Source organism: Hemitrygon akajei, chromosome 19, assembly GCF_048418815.1.
Source record: "Hemitrygon akajei chromosome 19, sHemAka1.3, whole genome shotgun sequence".
Classification (NCBI taxonomy): Eukaryota; Metazoa; Chordata; class Chondrichthyes; order Myliobatiformes; family Dasyatidae; genus Hemitrygon; species Hemitrygon akajei.
Window position 1 is genome coordinate 1092915 of NC_133142.1, and position 22848 is coordinate 1115762.

Below are 22848 nucleotides of genomic sequence, written 5' to 3' on the forward strand. Positions count from 1 at the left end.
TCCAAATCATTGGCATATAACATGAAGAGTTCCAAACACAGACCCCTGTGCAACACCACTAGTCACTGGCAGCCAATCAGAAAATGCCCCTTAAGTCCCGTTCTCTGCCTCCTGCCACTCAGCCAATCTTCTAACCAAGCTAGATGTTTTCCTGCAATACCATGAACTCTTGCTAAGCAGCCTCATGTGTGGTACCTTGTCAAAGGCCTTCTGAAGATTCAAGTACACCACATCAACTGATTCTCCTTTGTCTATCATGCCTCTTACTTCCTTAAAAATTTCCAACAGATTTGTAAGGCAAGATTTCCCTTAAGGAAACTAAGCTGACTTTGGCCTATTTTATCATGTGCCCCAAGTACCCCAAAACCTCATTTTTAATAATGATCTCCAACATCTTCCCAACACTTAAGTCAGACTAACTGGCCTATAATTTCCTTTCTTTTACCTCCCTCACTTCTCAAAGAATGCAGTGACATTTGCAATTTTCAATTCCTCTGGAACCATTCCAGATTCCAGTGATTCTTGAATTTTCATTACTAATGCCTCCACAATCTCTTCAGCCATCTCTTTCCAAACCCTGGGGTGCACACCATCTGGTCCAACCTACCTTTAGACCATTCAGTTTCCCAAACACCTTCTCCTTTGTAATAGCAGCTACACTCACTTCTGCCCGACACACTGTAATTTCTGGTATACTACTATTGTCTTCCACAGTGAAGAACATCATGAAGTACTTATTAAGTATGACTGCCATTTCTTTGTCCCCCATTACTACCTCTTCAGCTTCATTTTCCAGCAGTCTAATATCCACTCCCACTTGTCTTTTACTCTTTATATATCTGAAAACCTTTTGGTATCTTCTTTGATATTATTGCATAGTTTACCTTCATATTTCATCTTTTCTCACCTTATTGCTTTTTAGTAGCCTTCTGTTGGTTTTTAAAAGCTTCCCAAACCTCAAGCTTCCCACTACTTTTTTGCTCTATTATATGCCCTCTCTTTTGCTTTATGTTGTCTTTGTCTTCCTTCATCAGCCACGGATGCCTCATCCTCCCTTTAGAATACTTCATCTTTGGAATGTATCTTTCCTGCACCTTCTGAATTTCTTCTAGAAACTCCAGCCATTGCTGCTCTGCTGTCATCCTTGGTAGTGCTCCCTTCCAATCAACTTTGGCCAGCTCCTGTCTCATGTCTCTAATTCCCTTTACTCCACTGGAAAACCAACAGGACTGTTGCAATTCATGTGGCTCCTTGGGGTGATACACTACTAAACTAACTGAGGGGCTTCCTCACCCAACCCAGCAACCCCCCCCACCCCCATCCAGTTCACTCACCGCCATCGCAATGGCCATATTGGCTTCAGTCACTGTGTCCATCGGGGAGGAGACCAGAGGTGTCTTTAGTGTGATCTTCTTGGTGAGGGCAGAGGTAAGGTCCTGTGCACAGAGACAGGAACTGAATCAGTGTGCGTGTTTACCCAACAGCCTGAACTGGGCCGAGCCACTTTCAATTCTCTTCTGAGACCAGCAATAATGGAAGAACCCATGCATGGAGATACAACCCCAAATACCAATTGATCCCTAAAGTCTCCTATACAGGAACAGGAACTTATATCACACCAGACCTCTCAGCTACAATACAGACCTGTGCACAAATAAACATCCGCCTGTAATGTCATTCATTCCAGACTGAACCGTGTTAAAACCAGTCCAATCTCCGTGTGATCCACGTACACAAGGCAATCAGTCATCCAGAGAGGCCTGGAGGTCCAGGCTGGAATCAAATCCCAGCTCTCTGAATAGAGGGGCATCCTTTTAGCATGGAGATGAGGAGAAATTTCCTTAGACAGAGAGTGGTGAATCTGTGGAATTCTTTGCTACAGGCAGCTGTGGAGACAAAGTCTTTATGTATATTTAAAGCAGAGGTTGATAGATTTTTGATTGATCAGGCATGAAGGGATACGGGGAGAAGGCAGGAGATTGGGGCTGAGAGGAAAATTGGATCAGCCATGATGAAATGGCAGAGCAGACTCAATGGTCCAAATGGCCGAAAGATGTTCCTATGTCTTATGGTCTGGGGCTGATGCAAACACCAGCACATGGCATCAGACACGGATTTTATACAGTGCTGGTACTCAACACTACCAAACCCCACCCTCACCCACCCCATCTCCAAGACAAAACCTCCCCATATGAATCTGTGTCGGCAAGACCATCAGAGATAGGAACAGAATCAGGACATCAGGTCTGCATTACCATTCCATCATGGCTGATTTATTATCCCTCTCAATCCCATTTTCTGCTTCTCCCTGTAACCTTTGATACCCTGACTAACCACGAACCTGTCAACCTCCTCTTTCAATATACCCAATGACTTGGCCTCGATAGCCGTCTGTGGTAATAAATTCAACAGATCCACCACCCCCTAGCTAAAGAAATTCCTCCTCAACTTTGTTCTAAATGGATGTTTCTCTATTCTGAGGCTGTGTGCTCTGGTCATAGACTCTCCCACTATTGGAAACATTCATTCCACATCTACTCTAGCTAGGTCTTTCAATAGTCAGCAGGTTTCCTCTGGTAAGTTGGCAGCGTGTATATACACAGCGGCCTTACGGGGGTCAGCTAAAGGTGCTTTCTCTTTATTAAATATGTATTTATACATAGTAAGACTATCTTTGACTCCAGTAACCACACTTACAGCAGGTTTACCACATCAATGAACTGATTATTGATTGGAGTAGCTGTCGGGTGGGGGGGGGGAGCAATTCAGAGAAGGCGAGTCACTCCATCCGGCTGAGAGTCAAGTCAGATTGCATGAGGAGTGGATTGAGGCAGGCACTGGAGTTGGTGCCCAGCCGGCGTGCAGTGAAACCATGACTGTCTTAGACTATTTCTTTTGCAATCACAAGACCCTGTTGGACATTGATTGCTGCAGGCCCGCTTCCCTTATTTGGTGTCAAAACAGGCGATGAGGCAGCAGCATTGCCTCGGTTGTAATGAGGACTTGGCCTCAGGCCTGTGTTGTAGCGTGGCATCTGGGCCCTGTTGTAGTGAGGACTGGGCCTCAGGCTTGTGTTGTAGCATCTGGGCCCAGTTGGGGGTGGCCTCTCCCATCGGTACTGCCCTCCAGCATTGGATTGGTGGGATTACAGGCTAGACTGCCAGGAACCATCAATTAGCAGGACTTGTCGTTCAGGGTCTTGGTCTAAAAATGTGCTTTCTTTTAATGACTGTTTTTTTCCCCCTTCTCACCATTTTGAATGCATGTGTATGTTTTGTTTCAAGATGTACAAAAAAGCTGAATAAACTCAGCAGGTCGGGCAGCATCCGTTGAAAGGAGCAGTCAACGTTTCGGGTCGAGACCCTTCATCAGGACTAAAGAAGGAGGGGGCAGGGGCCCTATAAAGAAGGTGGGGGGAGGGTGGAAAACCAATCAGAGGAAAGATCAAGGGGAGGGGGAGGGGAAAGGCAGGAGAGGTGAAGCAGGAATCTAAGGGGAAAGCACTATGGGTAGTAGAAGAAGGCAGAGTCATGAGAGGTGAGAGGCAGCTAGAAGAGGAGACAGACTGAAGGTGGGATGGGGGAAGGGAGAGGGAGGGAATTACTGGAAGTTGGAGAATTCGATGTTCATACCAAGGGGCTGGAGACTACCCAGACGGTAGATGAGATCTTGTTCCTCCAACCGAAGTTTGGCCTCATCATGGCAGTAGAGGAGGCCATGTATGGACATATCCGAATGGGAATGTGAAGGAGAGTTGAAGTAAGTGGCAACCAGGAGATCCTGTCTCGTGGTGGACGGAGCGTAGGCGCTTGACGAAGCGGTCCCCCAATCTGCGTCGGGTCTCGCCGATGTAGAGGAGGCCGCACCAGGATCACCGGATGCAATAGATCACCCCAACAGACTCACAAGTGATGTCAATGTCAATCCATTTTCACAATGGATGTCCAATCCTTATACACTTCAATTCCCCATCCAGAAGGCCTCAAAGCCCTCCGCTACTTTCTGGACAATAGACCTCACCAGTTCCCCAACACCACCACACTCCTCAGGTTGGCGGAACTGGTACTCACACTTAATGACTTCTCTTTCGGCTTTTCCCACTTTCTCCAGACCAAGGGTGTAGCTATGGGCACTCGTATGGGCCCCAGCTATGCCTGCCTCTTCGTGGGTTATGTGGAACAGTCTATGCTCCAAATCTATACCGGTACTGCTCCCCAACTTTTCCTTCGATACATTGACTACATTGGTGCTGCTTCCTGCACCCATGCTGAGCTCGTCAATTTCATTGACTTTGCCTCTAACTTTCACCCAGCCCTCCAATTCACTTGGTCCATCTCGGACACTTCTCTCCCCTTTCTCGATCTCTCGGTCTCCATCTCTGGAGATAGACTGTCCATTGACATCTTCTATAAACCCACTGACTCCCATAACTACCTTGATTATGCCTCTTCCCACCCTGCCAAATGCAAAAATTCTATCCCCTATTCCCAGTTCCTCCGTCACCGCCGCATCTGCTCCAAGGATGAGGCTTTCCGTTCTAGGATATCCTAGATGTCCTCTTTCTTTAAGAATCGTGGTTTCCCTTCTGTCGTCATCAATGATGCCCTCACCCACATCTCCTCCATTTCCCGCACTTCAGCCCTCATCCCATCCTCCCGTCACCACAACAGGGACCGTATCCCCCTTGTCCTCACCTATCACCCCACCAGCCTCTGGCTCCAGCATATTATCCTCCGCAACTTCCGCCACCTTCAACAGGACCCCACCACTAAGGACATCTTTCCCTCTCTGCTTTTCGCAGGGATCATTGCCTCCACGACTGCCTGGTCCACACGTCCCTCCCCATAGATCTCCCACCTGGTACTTATCCCTGCAAGCGTAAGTGCTACACCTGTCCCTACACCTCATCTCTTACCACGATTCAGGGCCCCAAACAGTCCTTCCAGGTGAGGCAACACTTCACTTGTGAATCGGTTGGGGTGATCTATTGCATCCGGTGATCCTAGTGCGGCCTCCTCTACATCGGCGAGACCCGACGCAGATTGGGGGACCGCTTCGTCAAGCACCTACGCTCCGTCCACCACGAGACAGGATCTCCTGGTTGCCACTCACTTCAACTCTCCTTCACATTCCCATTCGGATATGTCCATACATGGCCTCCTCTACTGCCACGATGAGGCCAAACTTCGGTTGGAGGAACAACATTTCATCTACCGTCTGGGTAATCTCCAGCCCCTTGGTATGAACATCGAATTCTCCAACTTCCGGTAATTCCTCCCTCTCCCTTCCCCCATCCCACCTTCAGTCTATCTCCTCTTCTAGCTACCTATCATGAAACCCAGATGGTTTTGGGGTTTTGGTAGGTGAAGTCTATGGAATTTGTTGCCACGGGTGGCAGTGGAGGCCAAGTCATTGGGTGTATTTAAGGCAGAGATTGATAGGTATCCGAGTAGTCAGGGCACCAAAAGTTATGGTGAGAAGGTGGGGGAATGGGACTAAAGGGGAGATTGGAATAGCTCATGATGAAATGGCAGAGCAGACTCGATGGGCTGAATGGCCGACTTCTGCTCCTTTGTCTTATGGTCTTATATTCTTAAGTAGGCAGGGTTAACAAATTAATTTGCACATAGGTGCGAAAAAGAAAAAAATCCACTTTGTTCAAATATTATACATTGTTGAGCACCTTTGCTCCAGCTGCAAAAAAGCAGATTTTCCAGTGGCCAACAATTTTAACTCCAATCCCCCTTCCCCCCACCCCCAATTTCCATATGCTGGTCTATGGCCTCCTCTACTGCCAAGATGAGGCCACTCTCAGGTTGATCACAAGATAAAGGAGCAGAAGTAGGCCATTCGGCCCATCGAGTCTGCTCCACCACTCCACCATGAGCTAAACTATTCTGTCTCGTTCCAATTTCCGGCTTTTTTCCCCATATCCCTTGATACCCTGACTAATCAGATACCTGTCAATCTCCTCCTTAAAAACCTTCAATGATTGGGCCTGCACAGCTGTATGTGGCAACGAATTCCATAAATCCATGACCCTCTGGCTAAAAAAATTTCTCCTCATCTCTGTTTTAAATAGGTACCCTCTAATTCTAAGACTGTGACCTCTTGTCCTGGACTCACCCACCAAGGGAAACAGCCTTTCCACATCTACTCTGTCCAACCTCCCAAACTTATCCTGTGTACTTGTCCAAATGGCATTTAAAAATTACTGTTGTACCAGCCTCAACCACTTTTTATAGAAGCTCATTTCATATAGATACCACCAACTGCGTAAAAAGGTTTCCTCTCTCACCTTAACCCTATGGCCTCCATTTCTTGATTCCCCGGTTCTGGGGAAAAGACTGAGTGCATTCATCCAATCCATGCCCCTCATGATTATATACACCCCTATACCACCTCTCTGGGTGACAGGGTGGAGATACATCTTTACCAAAGGAGGTGTGAGGTGATCCTTCCCTCCGCTAGCCTGCAGGTCACCCTTGGGCAGGGTGTAGCAGCTGCTTAGCCCCCCTGATCAGAGTCACATAAAGCCATGGGAGCAGATGGTGCAGGAACAGCACCTCATATCATAAGATAGTATTTAAGCTGGCGCCGGTAACTAGCGACTCTGCGTGTGCTCTGCCAAGCAAACTGTCCTCTACACTATCCTATACCCGAGAAACCCTTCTAAACCTCCAATTTGCTACATCTAGCAAGATCAACAACACCCTGGCCAAGTTACTGACCCAGCTGGAGATCATCGACGCGCCAGAATTGCTTCAACTCCAGACCTTATCTGGACCCAATTGTCGAGGCCTGGTCCGAGGTCCACCATGTTCCCGGAGACCTGTGGCCTGCTACTGTGTCGGAGCGCCTGGAGACACGACCCATTCCAACCAGCACCTCTCCGAAGCTAACGAGCACACAGAAGTGATGTTGGAGACCTCAAGATACCCCAGGCGCTTCCCTGGAGCGACCACTGTAGAGCCTCGTTGGTGGCCATCCACAGCTGCCTGAAGTGAGGCCTCCGCCGCTGACCTCGGAAATCGAGCCCGGGGCTCGGCTGGAGCGGAGGCCTCCGCAACCGTGACACAGTTCACGGACTTGTTTCAGCCGGCAGCCCGGCCCTCCAGGATTAAGCGTCGGCTTCGGAGCCCGACCCGATTGACAGCCCGGGCCCCTGACAGTTGGAAGTGGCAGCAGAGCCTCCCCTGTCACTCAGCCCAACCTGGAGCACCTGACAACGCGACCTGCCGATCGATCCCCGCGGGACGTGTCCACCAACCTCAAAGAGCTGCCAACAACACACTGCATCGATGGAAATCTGGAAAGATGCACAAAATTACCGAGGAAGCGTGGGAAAAGAGCTGGGCTGCTGGTCAGATTGAAGCGGAGGGGCTTTAGGATCCCTCTGCCCACCATCCTACTAGCTAATGTGCAAGCCATAGAGAACAAGGTGGATGATCTTAAAGGGAGACTCACCTACTGCAGGGAGATGCAGAACTGCTGTGTATTCTGTTTCACAGAGACCTGACTCTCCCCTGCCACCCCCGACTGTGCCATCCGACCAGAGGGATTTTCGATCCATCGGATGGACCGCACGGCGCCTTCGGGCAAGACGAAGGGAGGTGGTGTCTGCCTACTGATCAACACTGCGTGGTGCTCGGACTTAGTGGCACTGACAAGCTCCTGCAGTCCGGACCTGGAACACCTGTCGGTGAAGTGTCGTCCTTATTATCTGCCACAGGAATTCACCTCGGTCATACTGACAGCGGTCTACATTCCCCCCCAGGCGGACGTGGAATGTGCTGTGAATACACTGTATGCCAACATCAGTGAACTTGAGACCAGGTATCTGGAGGCTTTGCTCATTACAGCCAGGGACTTTAACCAAGCCAACCTCAGAAAAGCGCTGCCAAAATTATACCAACTTGTCTCCTGCTCCACTAGAGGCCCGAATATAGTTGACCATTGCTACACAGCAGTCAAGGATGCCTACCGTTCTGTCCAACGACCTCACTTTGGAAAATCGGACCATCAGGCCGTACTCCTCCTCCCGGCTTACAAACAGAAACTGAAGCGGGAGGTCACGGTGTCAAAAGTGGTGTCGCGTTGGACAGAGGAAACGGATGAGGTCCTCCGTGACTGCTTTGAATCGGTGGACTGGTTAGTATTCAAGGACTCGGCAGCTAACCTCGATGAGTATGCCTCAGCTGTCACGGACTTTATCCGGAAATGCACAGAGGACTGTGTGTCTTGCAAGACGATCTGGGTATTCCCTAACCGGAAGCCTTGGATGAATTATGAGGTCCAGTCCCTTTTGAAGGCTAGAGCTGCGGCTTTTAGGTCTGGAGATACCAGTTGCTACATGGAATCCAGGCGTGAACTCCGGAAGTCATTAAGGGCGCCAAGAGGCAATATCAAGCCAAGTTGGAAGCCCAGGCTAACCAGAGGGATACCAGTAGGCTATGACTGTCTAAATGAGATCATGGGGCACAAAGAAAAGGCTGGGAATATCAATAACTGTAGTGTTCTCTTCCTGACAAACTTAACATATTCTATGCAAGATTCGGACAGAAGAGGAGCGTCCCGCCCCCTCTGGATGAACCTGACCTGGTGGCATTGAGATTCATTGTCACCGAGGAAGACGTTAGAAGAGCCTTCCTGAAGATAAATCCAAGGAAGGCAACGGGCCCAGATGGCGACCTGGGACGGGTTCTCCGGGCCTGTGCAGGCAAGCTAGCTGGAGTGTTTGCTGACATCTTCAACTGCTCCCTGCTTCAGTCTAAGATCCCCTCGTGTTTTAAGAAGGCAACGATAATCCCGGTGCCGAAGAAAAGCAAGGTGGCATGCCTGAATGACTGTCAACCTGTGGCTCTAACACAATTGCTATGAAGTGCTTCGAGCTATTGGTTATGGCACACATCAACCATAACCTACCGGTCAACCTCGACGCTTTGCAATTAGCCTACCAGAGCAACAGGTCAATGGCAGATGCCATCTCTCTGGCACTACGTTCCTCCTTAGAGCACCTGGAGAATAAAGACGCATATGTAAGGCTCCTTTTCATTGACTACAGCTCTGCCTTTAATACCATCATTCCAAATAAACTGATTCCTAAGCTCCGGAACCTGGGTCTTAGCACTCAGATCTGCAGCTGGATCTTCAACTTCCTCACAGACAGGACCCAGGCTGTAAAGATAGGGAACAAGCTCTCCTCTACAATCACTCTGAGCACCGGTGCCCCACAAGGCTGTGTACTCAGCCCCCTGCTGTACTCACTGTACACCCGTGATTGTGTAGCCAAGTTTATTTTTATTAACAATTTATTAACATCTTTGGAATGTGGGAGGAAACCAGAGGATGTACAAGCTCTACAGACTGCAATGAGAATCGAACTTCAATCCATTTTCATTGTAAAGTGCCACTTTCCAGCCACACATTGCAGTGCTGTGGGACACCAGTAATGCAGGAGGAAACAAATTATGAGCAACACAACAGGTGTTTTGAGGCAGTAGGGGATAGAGTGGAAAGGGCAGTTGGGTGAGACAGTTACCTCGTGCTGTCCCCATCTCAATACACTGAGGACTTTAATTGTGAAACTCACCACTTGATCGGAGGTGAAATCAATGTATCCTGGCAAGATCAGAAAATCACTGAAAGACAAAAAAATTCAGCAACTTAATATTAAGCAAACACCCTAGCAGAACACAATCTCCCTCTCAGTAAAAACACTAACATAAACGCCTGTAAGGGGACAGGACTAATGGTGTTAACAGCATGTTCCTCACGAGAAGAATAACGCTCGTGTTTCGCTGACCAAGATGACCACCTGAGCTAGTCCCTCTTGCCTGCATTTGGCTCTAAGTCTTTCTTGCTCGCGTACCTGGCCGAGTTACTTTTAAACAGGATTATTGTACCTGCCACAGCCACTTCCTCTGGCAGTTCGTTCCATATACTCACCATCCTCTGGGTGAAAAAGTTGCCTCTAACATTCCTATTAAACCTCTCCCATCTCACATTAAATCCATTCTCCCAGTTCTCGATTCCCTAACCTTAGGAAAAAGGCTGTGTGCATTTACCTGACCCATGCCCTTCATGACTAAATCTGTAAGTCAGGACTGGACTGGAGGCAGTTGATCCTGATTTGGCTCATTCCTCTACTTGTATACAGTGAATCGGTGGACTGGACCATATTCAAGGATTCATCTTCGGATCTGAATGAATATGCCACAGTTTCACCAACTTCATCAATACCTGTATGGATGAATATGTGCCTTCCAGTCCATACCAGACATAGCCAAACCAGAAGCCCTGGAGGAACTTGGAGATGCGGTCTTCTGAGGGCAAGATCTATGGCATTCAAAACCGGCGACCCAGATCCTCCAAGAAACCTATGTACAGGCAGCCACCGTGAGAATGAAAAAGCAATTCTGATTGAAGTAACAGACGGATTCAGATGCACGACAGCCCTGGCAGGTTTTCAGGCCACTACATCGTACAAGGTGAAACCCAACATCATGAATGGCTGTGATGTTTCACTCTTCAGTAAGCTCAACGTCTTTCATGCTTGCTTTGAAAGGGTGAATAAAATTACACCTGTGCAGCTGATGGCTCTGTGATCTCTGACTTGGAAATCGACATCAGAAAATCTTTCAAAAGGGTGAAACCTGGGAACGTCATGTGATGACGTAGGATCGAGACGTAGAAATCCAGCTCTCCCATAAAAAACTAGTAAAGTAATTTTTAAATGAAGAAAAGTTAGTAAATACTTTCTAAAAATTACTTACAAACTACTCAGGATTGTCTTTAGTCATGTCTTATAAACAGAAGAAAACTACTACTTTGAAGACAGCACGAGTTCAAAGAGAAACAAGGCCAACCGTTATGGCGGAGCCTCGAGCTCAGGTTGGACTTCTTCTTGGCGAGGTGCATTTCGCATCCGGCGATGCAGAGCAGGAAACTGCGGCAATATCAACAGTTTCTAAAAAGGAGCAACAGGAACTGCACATGCAAGAAATGGGCATGCACAAACAGGAGCAAATTAAACTACAATTCCCAGCTACGATTGAAAGCGAAAGTGAATCGGAAGCGGAGTCGGATTCTCTGGACAACACAGATGAAGATAAGGAGGAAAAAAAAGAACAGCAGGTAGAGGTTGGAAGTGGAAGATTTCCTGAAGATATAAGAAAAGCCTTGGTGCAAATAATACATGAATTAAAAGAATTGAAAACATTAAAAGTAATAAAAATGGATATTAAAAATATGAAAATTATGTTTGATAAAGTTGTGAAAAAACAGGAGAAAACGGATAAGAAAGTTAAAAAGTTGGAAGAAATAACGGGAGACACCATGGATAGAGTGAACAAAATGGAAGATAATATCCTTGCCTGGACATCAGAAAGAAAACGGTTGTTGGGAAAAATGGACGAGCTTGAAAATTTTAGCAGACGAAATAATATTAAGATTGTTGGTCTTAAAGAAGGTACAGAGGGAGAAGATTCAATAAAAAATTTTCAAAAATGGATCCCAGAAAATTTGGAAATGGAAGAGGGAAGTCAGTTAATTGAAATCAAAAGGGCTCACAGAGCCTTAAGACCAAAACGTCAACTTGATCAAAACCCGCAACCAATCTTGATAAAATTCTTAAGATATCAAGGTAAAGAAAGGATCCTGAAGGCGGCTGCCCAATGTGCCATAAAGAGAAACGGGCCATTGAAGATAGAAGGGAAAACAGTTCTTTTCTATCCTGATATAAGTTATGACCTTTTGAAGAGAAAGAAGGAATTTAACCCAGTGAAAAAAGTCTTATGGGAAAAGGGTTATATTTTACACTGCGCCACCCGGCAACACTGATAATTTTTTTGGATGACGAAAAAAGATCTTTTACTGATTATCGGAGGGCGGAGGAGTTCGCACAAGAACTCCCAAATAGTCGCCAGACACAGCTAAGATTCTATGGAAGCGAAACGGATTAAAGATGAAGACTGAGATAGTGAATGGAATTGATGGATATTTAAGGACAGAAGAATATATAAATATACTGTTAAATATGTGATAGAGGGGGAGAAAGGTAAAAATTTGAGGAATATTAATCGGGAGTAGTGGTATTATTTTTTCTTCTCTTACATATATTTTTTTCTGTTCATTACGGGGGAGCTGGGGGAACTTCTGATCGATCACTACAGGATTCACGTGTGTAATCCTGGCGACTGCCATGACCCATACAACGGAGGGGGGGTAATGTTGTAGTTTTTTTCATTCACAACATTAGTAGGGGGGTATTTTGTTATCTTTTTCTTTATAATCTATTTTTCTTTTATCTTTCTTTCTTTGCCTGGATGATCGGGGGGGGGGGGGGGGGGGGGTGGTGACACATAGCAACATGGAGAATTTTAAAAAGATTCCCCAAGATACTACGAGAGTTGAAATATTATGTATTGTTATAGATTGAAGTAACCCTGTTAAAAATAATGACTAATTTACTGAACTTTTTAAGTTTTAATATTAATGGGCTTAATGGACCGGTGAAAAGAAAAAGAATTTTAACATACATTAAGAAAATGAAAATAGATATAGCTTTTTTTTTACAAGAAACACATTTAACAGAGATAGCACATCAAAAATTAAAGAGATATTGGGTCGGAAATGTTATTGCAGCCTCATTTAATTCAAAGGCAAGGGGAGTTGCAATTTTGGTTAACAAAACTTTACCAATTAAAATACAAAATGTATTAATTGATTCTGCGGGGAGATATGTGATTATACATTGTCAAATCTTATCAGAATTATGGACTCTTATGAATATTTATGAACCAAATGAAAATGATGTAAAATTTATACAAGAAGCCTTTTTGAACTTGGCTGACGCACATGATAAAATACTAATAGGTGGAGACTTTAATTTTTGTCTAGACCCAGTTTTAGACAGGTCAACAAAGGTTGTTACAAAATCAAAAGTAGTAAAATAAACTTTATCATTGATGAAAGATTTAAATTTGATTGATATATGGAGAAGAATTAACCCAAGAGAAATAGATTATTCGTTTTATTCAAATAGACATAAAACTTATTCAAGGATAGATTTTTTCCTATTATCAACAAATATTCAAGATAGAGTGAAAAATATGGAATATAAAGCAAGAATATTGTCAGATCATTCTCCCTTGATAATGACAATGATAATGATGGATAAGGAGGAACCGATTTACAGATGGAGATTTAACTCAATATTATTAAAACGTCAAGATTTTTGTGATTTTATAAAAAAAGATTCAATTTTTTTTAGATACAAATTCACATTCAGTTGATGATAAATTTGTATTATGGGAAGCGATGAAGGCATATTTGAGGGGCCAGATAATAAGTTATACTTCTAAAAGTAAGGAATATATGGTAGAACTAGATCAATTGGAAAAAGAGATTACAAAATTAGAAAAAGAATCTCAAAGATACATGACAGAAGAAAAACGAAGACAACTTGTTAATAAGAAGCTACAATATAATACACTTCAGACATACCGAACAGAAAAAGCAATTATGACAAGTAAACAGAGATATTACGAACTAGGTGAAAGATCACACAAGATCCTTGCTTGGCAGTTAAAAACAGATCAGGCTTCCAAAATGATAAATGCAATTACAACAAGTGTAAATAAAATTACTTATAGACCTTCAGAAATTAATGAAACTTTTAAAAGTTTTTATTCTAAATTATATCAATCAGAATCACAAAATGATATTGTTGAGATAGAAAGGTTTCTATCACAAATAACTCTCCCAAAATTGAATTCAGAAGAACAGAAAGGATTAGATATGCCTTTTACATTAAAAGAGGTTGAAGAAGCTTTAGGATCACTTCAGAGTAATAAATCTCCAGAAGATGGTTTTCCGCCTGAATTTTATAAAAAGTTTAAAGATTTATTAATTTCTCCTTTTATGGAGTTAATACATCAGGCGGAAAGAACATATAAACTTCCAGAATCTTTTTTGACAGCAATTTTAATAGTATTGCCAAAAAAAGATAGAGATCTTTTAAAGCCAGCATCATATAGGCCTATTTCTTTGTTGAACACAGACTATAAATTAATAGCAAAGATTTTATCTAACAGATTATCTAAATACCAAAATTAATACATAAGGATCAAACTGGATTTATTAAAAACAGACAATTGGCAGATAATGTAACTCGGTTACTTAGCATAATTCATCTGGCACATAAGAGGGAGGAAATGAGTGTAGCAGTTGCTTTGGATGCAGAGAAAGCATTTGATAGATTGGAATGGGATTTTTTATTGGAAAAATATGGATTAGGAGTATCTTTTATAAATTGGATTAAAACCTTAAATACTAATCCCAAAGCTAACGTAGTGGCAAATGGCCAAATTTCAACATCATTTCAGTTAACAAGGTCAACTAGACAAGGTTGCCCATTATCACCTGCTTTGTTTGTATTGGCGATAGAATCATTAGCTGAATTAATTAGAACTGACTCAGATATTACGGATTTCAGAGTTAATCAGGAGGAGTATAAGATTAACCTATTTGCTGATGATGTTCTGATTTATCTAACAAACCCATTGTATTTGTTGCGTAAATTATCTAGATTGGAAGAATACGGGAAAATATCAGGGTATAAAGTAAACTGGGATAAAAGTGAAATTTTACCCCTTACTAAAGGAGATTATAATCAATGTCGATTAGTAAGTCAATTTAGATGGCTGATAAATGGTATAAAATATTTAGGTATAAGAGTTGACAACGATTTACAGAATTTATATAAATTAAATTATTTGCCATTATTGAAAAAAATTCAAGATCTTGATAAATGGATGATGTTACCAATAACATTAGTAGATAGAGTCAATGCTGTAAAAATGAATATATTCCCTAGATTACAATATTTATTCCAAACACTACCAATACAATTACCGCAGAAGTTTTTTCAAGAACTAAATAAATGCGTGAGGAAGTTCCTTTGGAAAGGTAAGATGTCAAGAATATCGCTGGAAAAATTGACATGGAAATTTGACCTAGGAGGGTTACAACTCCCAAATTTTAAGAATTATTATGAAGCAAATCAACTTAGATTTATTGCATCTTTTTTCAATGAAGATAAACCGGCATGGATTAGAATAGAATTAGATAAAATAGGAGAAAATATACCAGAAGATTTTGTATATAAATGGGAATCTAAATGGATATGGAAAAAGAAAGAATCCTTTATATTAAAACATTTGATTGATCTATGGAATAAGATAAATATTGATGATGAGATAAAGAAATCTTTATTAGCAAAGAGACCTTTAATTCAGAATAGACTTATTTCTTTTACAATGGATAACCAACTCTTATATAGCTGGTTTCAAAAAGGGATTAGATATATAGGAGACTGTTTTGAAAGAGGTATATTAATGTCATTTGATCAATTAAAGAATAAATATAAAATATCAAATAATACTCTTTTCTGTTATTTCCAATTAAGGGCTTATTTAAGAGATAAACTGGGTCAAACAATGTTAATGCCGAAACCTAATGAAATAGAAACTTTAATTCAAAAAGGAAAAATTAAAAAATTTACTTCTTGTATGTATAATTTGATTAAAAAACAGACAATTAAACAAGGAATTCATAAATCAAGACAAAAATGGGAAACTGATTTGAATATTAAAATTGATGAAACTAAGTTGGTCAAGACTATGCCTTGACAGTATGACAAATACAATAAATGTCCGACTTAGATTAGTACAATACAATTTTTTACATCAATTATATATTACACCACAAAAAATAAATAGATTAAACCCAAATTTATCTGATCAATGTTTTTGATGTAATCAAGAAACTGGTACTTTTTTACATTCTACTTGGTCTTGTTTTAAAATTCAACCTTTTTGGACAAATTTAAGAGTTTTATTGGAACAAATTATTGGAACACAACTTCCACATAATCCAATATTATTTTTACTAGGTGATATTGAAGGGATTAAACCAAAACTTAAATTGAACAAATATCAGAAAAAATTCATAAAAATTGCATTGACAGTAGCCAAAAAGGCTATTGCAGTTACTTGGAAATCAGATTCATGTTTAAGTACGGATCATTGGAAGAATGAAATGTTTAGCTGTATTCCACTTGAAAAAATTACTTATAATTTAAGAAATAAATATGACATATTTCTGAAAATTTGGCACCCTTATTTACAAAAGATAGGATTAAATATATAGGTGCTCCGAAGATAAAGTTATTGGTTATCTGGGGAAAGAAATAAATATATATATTAAAGTTTTTTTGAATTCCATGGAGCATGTGGGGATCTTCCAATATCCAGGCAGTCTTTCTTTCTTTTTTTTTCTTTCTTCTTTTTTTTCTCCTTTTTTATATATAAGGACATATTAGGGGGGAAGGGTTAAGGGGAGGGGGGAGGGTTGATATTATTTACTATTCTTTTCTATCTTATGTATCCTATTTGAAAATTTAATAAAAAAAATTTAAAAAAGAGGATGAAACCTCGCAGGGCATCAGGTCCTGATAATGTACCTGTTGGAGCACTATAAATCTGTGCCAACCAACTGGCAGGAGTGTTCATGGAAATCTTCAATCTTACACTGTTGCAGCTGAAGGTTCCCACCTGCTCTCAAAGAACAATCAGACCAGTGTCCAAGAAGAACAGGGTGATTTGCCTCAACAACTATTGCCCAGTTGCACTCACACCTACTGTGATGAAGTGCTGTGAGGGTTTGATCGTGGCTGAAAACAACTCCCGTCTAAGCAAGGACTTGGACATGCTACAATAGGTCTACAGTGTATGCAATTTCACTGGTTCTCCACTCAGCCTTGAATCACCTGGACAACAGCAATACCTACACCAGAATGCTGTTGATTGATTGCAGCTTAGCGTTCAACACAATCATACTCTCAGCTCCAGTCAACTAAGTCCAAAACCAGGGTTAAACCATAGGTGTATCTCTACACCTATGACTGTGTGGCTGGGCACAGCCCAAATGCCATCTATAAATTTACCAACAACTGTTGTCAAAATCTCAGATGGTGATGAGGAGGCATACAGGAGTGAGAAAGATAGCCTGATTAAGTAGCATTGGAAAGGCAACCTTGTACTGAATGCAAATGCCACAGAGTTGATTGTAGACTTCAGGAGAGAGAAGTTGTGGGGGCACACATCAGTCCTCATCGAGTTTCTTTAGCTTCTGCAGATGAGAATCCTTTTAGGGAGGCACCTGCCCAGGAACCTGAGTTTCTTCAAGCACAAATCCTCAGGTCAATACGTTGGAACGTTGGGGTGGAGCAGCACAGAGACCCTTCGACTACACACTGTGGTCTGAATTCTGTCTCAGATGACAATCTTGCTTTGAGGCATCTGTCCAATCTCAATGAATGGCTGGTTCACACTGCCAAAATTCAACTTAATTTTATTGAACATTTACGCTCCACTCCTCAGTCCACGCTAATTCAATTAAAAATCAGATGTTTTCAATAAAACTCTCAGCTCATCCAAGCACAGTTAATCAAACCCCCCCCCCCCCATCAGCTTTCCAACCTACAGCACATTGCTGATCTACTCAGCTGTGAAAAACTGCAGCTCCTAACACCAACACTTGTATTTCCTCTTCCCACTCCCCCACCGACCAGGATACCCTCCCCTCACAGTGACATGTTGTACTGAGGGACAGTCCATTCCCACAGGTGACAATATCCTTACCCACACATGTCCTCATCACATCTGCACACCTCTCCTGGAGCACAAACCTCATGCTCCATCTCTCCACTCCTCTCCCAGGGTTAAGGGCGGCGAGAAAGGGGCTGTTCCAAATGAAGAGAAATGAGGAACCTGGTTGCTAGAGAATCACAGGACTGGGTCAGCTGCCTGTCAGGAGACGGAGCTGACAATGTCCCTACACATCGCCACAGCCTCAGTTGAATAACAGCTCTGAACCTCTTCAACTACCCACACAGCTGGTGACAACTGATCCTAAGGAACCAGCTCCTATTACAGCCAAACCCTTCACACTATGGTTGCTGAACACCTGACACCCCCCCCCCCCCCCACAGTGCTGGCCCATCGCATTCCACACAGATGCACAGAGAAGGGAATCTGAGATCATTTCAGCACAGTCACCCCCTTCAGCCTGCCATCAATCTCCTCAACCCCCACGTATCAGCTACTACCCCTCCCCCCGGAAAAGAGTCCAACAGACTAACCGGCCCTCTTCATTCATACTGATCCATCGCCGAGCACATGGCCTATAGTTTCAGTGATTGTTATATCGTGGCAGAACATAACTGCATTGTTACCCCCACATGTCCACCCATCACCCACCCACCCTCCCAACTCCCACAACGCTGGGCCATTTTCCCCTTCCCGCCACCGCTCCGCCGGGCGACCCCCCCCCTCCCTTCCCCCACCTTCCCGCCGGGCGACCCCCCCTCCCTCCCCCCCCCTTCCCGCCACCGCTCCGCCGGGCGACCCCCCCCCTCCCTTCCCCCCCCTTCCCGCCGGGCGACCCCCCCTCCCTCCCCCCCCCTTCCCGCCACCGCTCCGCCGGGCGACCCCCCCTCCCTCCCCCCCCTTCCCGCCACCGCTCCGCCGGGCGACCCCCCCTCCCTCCCCCCCCCCCCTTCCCGCCGGGCGACCCGCGCCCCCACTCCCTGAGCTTTACCTTCCCACACACACTTTATTCCCCACAACCCTCCCTCCATCTCCCAGCGTCTCCGCTCAGGTCTCCCGATCTTCAACCACCTGCCCCCTCTCCCCATACCCCGGCACTCACTTGTAGGTCAGCCCGTCTCCGGCCCCCAGGAGCTGCGCACTGCTCAGCCCGTCCTCCGGGACATAGCCGGTGCCGCCGCTGATGAGAAACTCGGCCCCGGGCTCCGCCATCGCCGCCACAACGTGACTCTCCGGCGGATATCCGGCGCCACAAGGTATCCAATAGGGAGCGGGAGGGGAGGAGTGAATGGGGTAGGGGAAAGTGAGGGCTGAGAGGGAGGAGGGAAGATGTGGGGGGAGTGATGGTACGGTACTGCTGACCTTCGACCTGAGCAGCTAGGAGAACCCTCAACCCCCTCCGGCTGAAGGGTCACCTCATCCTGCTCCACGCAGTGGCCTCGGGATCAGAGATGAGCTTGGAGGTGGCCCTGTCCGATGGACGAAGGAAGATTGTTTCCTGTGGCATCGCTGTTGTGTGTATGGTGCTAATATTTAATTTTGACAACTGCTAACAGCCTCTGCGCCATCCACAAATACCAGTGTGTAGAGCATGGTGGCATTTACACAAAGCATTTTGAGATTAGAACGGAGGTGATGTTGGGTCCCTTGAAGAACGTTGTGGTAGTTGTGAAAGGGTCTCGACCCAAACGTCAACTATACTTTTCCATAGAGCATCTTGGCATGCTTGTGTTTCTCCAGCATTTTGTGTGTGCTCCTTGGATTGCTCTGGTTTGTGTTGTGGTAATTAATTGGTTAAACCACAGCCACTCCCACTTGGCTGGAGTTCACTTCCTGTGCAAGCACGCGATTGAATGTAGTTCAGTTGATTAGCCTGCATGCCGCTCTGCTCTCTGCACTACCCCTCAATATCGAACACACATGTTCCAGAAGCGACAAGACCTGCATCGCGTGGTGAAGGCGGCCCAGCGAATTGTCAGGATGGAGCTCCCAGGACTGGACACCATCTATTCCAGCAGACTCAGGAGGAAAGCAATCAGCATAACCAGAGACACCACACACCCCGGCCACTCACTGTTTGATCTGCTGCCGTCCAGCAAAAGGTTCAGGACACTAAAAGCCAGAACAAATAGACTGAGGAACAGACAGAGCTGTGGCCTCCATCACATCACTCCCACAGAACAATGACTAAAACCGTGAGCACACACAAGGACTCAAATACTTGCACTAACAGCGCTTTGTGCATTACTGTGATATTCTGGTGCTGCTGCAACTTAGTCTGCTACTTATCTATTTAATACTGTTTTTCTATTACTGTCTTGTTCTTATCTACCACTTTATTTAATTGCCTGAGAGGAAGCCAAACAGAGTTTCATTGTATCCATGATTAATGACAATAAAGATCATTCATTCATCATTCGATCCTCAGTGAATATGCCAACTAGTGGAGTGGTGTCACAGCAACAACCTGGCATTCAGTGTCAGTAAGACCAAAGAGCTGATTGTGGACTTCAGGAAGGGCAAGACGAAGGAACGCATACCAATCCACATAGAGGGATCAGAAGTGGAGAGAGTGAGCAGTTTCAAGTTCCTGGGTGTCAAGATCTGTGAGGATCTAACCTGGTCCCAACATATCAATGTAGTTATCAAGAAGGCAAGGCAGCGGCTGTAGTTTGAAGAGATTTGGCTTGGTAACAAACACACTCAAAAACTTCTATAGTTGTACCACGGAGAGCATTCTGACAGCCTGCATCACTGTCTGGTATGGAGGGGCTACTACACAGGTCAGAAAAAAGCTGCAGAAGGTTGTAAATCTAGTCAGCTCTATCTTGGGCACTAGCCTACAAAGTACCCAGGACATCATCAGGGAGTGGTGTCTCAGAAAGGCAGAGTCCATTATTAAGGACCTCCAGCACCCAAGGCATGCCCTTTTCACACTGTTACCATCAGGTAGGAGGTACAGAAGTCTGAAGGCACACACTCAGCGATTCAGGAACAGCTTCTTCCCCTCTGCCATCCGATTCCTAAATGGACATTGAATCTTTGGTCACTAACTCACTTGAAAAAAATATACAGTATTTCTACTTTTGCACATTTTTAATTTATTCGATATATATAATTGATGTACTTATTTATTATTATTTTCTCTGCTAGATTATGTATTCCATTGAACTGCTGCTGCTAAGTTAATGAATTTCACGTCACATGCTGCTGATAATAAATTTGATTATCAAACTGAATTCAGGCTATGGACCAGAGTACATCTCTAACAAGAAAGAATTTGCAGTTAAGACTATTCTTGTTCATATACAGTACATCTCTGGGAGGTGTCCAGGGACTTCTCAGCTTGGACTGCCTATGCTAGTTGCTAATTGCGAACTGAGACCTGGCCAGGGTTGCTAGGCAACATCTTTGAGCTACACCCAAAGATAGATTCATTGCAATAATTTGTGGGCCACTAGCCTGGGGAAGTGCACAGAGACACAGACACAGCAGAGGAGTCAGTCAAACTCTCGGAGAGGGAAAAGACGACATTTGTAATCCTCATAAATAAACAAGCAGGGAAATGGAGCAAATACCTGCATTACCTACATCTACACCCTGAGACATTTAATTTCTCTAAACCAGGGAACTTTGAGAGATGGCTAAGACGCTTTGAGAGATTTAGGGTTTCAGGCAACATCACTCAGGCTTCAGAACTGCATCAACCAAGTACACTGATATACTGCATGGGCAACAACGCAGATGACATTATGGGTGAATCAAGACTGACAGATGCTCAGGGAAAGGAGTACAAAACTACAGGACAAATTCAAAGACTATTTCACAGGAAAGCAAAATGTGATACAAAAGGAAACAAAGTGCAGTCGGAAAGAAGGGACAGTAGAGTTCAGACCAAACAAAGCAGACAAGTGAAACAGAGCAGATAAAAACATCTGCAGGAGATGTAGCAAGTCGTCGTTCCACGTCAAAGAACTCCGTCCAGCAAAAGAAGTGAAATGGCAATAGAGTTAGCCATTTTAAAAGCCAATGTCAAGGACAGTTCTTCAGGGGGTCAAAGAGGACCATGATTTAGACAGAAAGAGCTTTACTTGGTGCTCTAGATTGAAATAGACAAGGCAGTTTTTCTGTGGTTCAGTTGCTAAATGAAGCAGTGATGTTAAAAATGGACACTGGGGCAGATGCCACAGCCATTCCCGAATGTCTGATAACAAAATGGGCGAAAAAAAATCAGGCTTTATGCTAAACCCGATGAAAAATGTTTACATGGGGCCAGGGAGACACATACTTGGTGTGAAAGGAATACCAAGTGAGACAGTTAAAAAAGGATGCCTGTGTTATTCAGAATCTCTTCTCACCACTACTGGGACGACAATATGCTGAACCTCTGCAAGGCTGGGTTCACTAAACAATGTTTAGTGGCAGGAGAAGTTGTTCACAGTCCTGGGGGTACTGAAAAAAGAGAACCTTACCCAAATGAGACAAAGAGTGATGCCCTTTTCTTTGACCACAGCAAGGCCTATACCAGTCCCATTGATGAACAAAGTCAAAATTGAACTTGAGAGAATTGAAGTGTTAGAAATATAGAAAACCTGCAGCACAATACAAGCCCTTCAGCCCACAATACTGTGCCAAGCATGTACAAACATTTGTACTTACTTTAGAAATTACCTAGGGTTACCCATAGCCCTCAATTATTCTATGCTCCATGTACCTATCCAGGAAGTCTCTTAAAAGACCCGATCATTTCCACCTCCAACACCATCGACGGCAGCCCATTCCACACTCTCAACACTCTCTTCGTAAAAAAAAACTTACCCGACATCTCCTCTGTATCTACTTCCAAGCACCTTAAAACTGTGCCCTCTCGTGCTAGCCAGTTCAGCGCTGGAAAAAGGCCTCTGACTATCCACACGATCAATGCATCATCTTATATGCCTCTAACAGGTCACCTCTCATCCTCCATTGCTCCAAGGGTTGAAGGGACTTATTGGAGTGTGATCGCTGGACTGTCGCAGCAGGGGGAGGAGCGAGGGGCTCAGGTGAGTACTGAGTGCTGGGAAGGAGCTGAGGTGAGTGTGCTTTAAAAGGAGTGTGGAGGGCAACTGAAGGGTTAAACAGTGTTGATTAGAGGGAGTGAGTACTTGAGATAGTTGGCAGGGACAAATAAAAGGAG

General features: G+C 44.2%; 1 protein-coding gene across 3 annotated transcripts in view; it reads right to left on the reverse strand.

The window, feature by feature from the left end:
- Window positions 1-18930, reverse strand: part of impdh2 (IMP (inosine 5'-monophosphate) dehydrogenase 2) — a 39619-nt gene extending 20689 nt beyond the window's left edge. Inside the window, exons 1-3 of one of the 3 annotated variants that reach the window (XM_073071959.1) lie at window positions 18775-18930; window positions 9593-9641; window positions 1335-1436 (exon numbers count right to left, since the gene is read on the reverse strand). In XM_073071959.1, coding sequence (XP_072928060.1) covers window positions 1335-1436; window positions 9593-9641; window positions 18775-18884 — 261 coding nt within the window. In that variant the 5' untranslated portion in view covers window positions 18885-18930. Of the gene's footprint in view, window positions 1-1334; window positions 1437-9592; window positions 9642-17705; window positions 17793-18774 lie in introns of those variants that run through there. The other 2 variants (XM_073071961.1, XM_073071960.1) reach the window with 2 other exon arrangements.
- Window positions 18931-22848: the final 3918 nt, after the last annotated feature.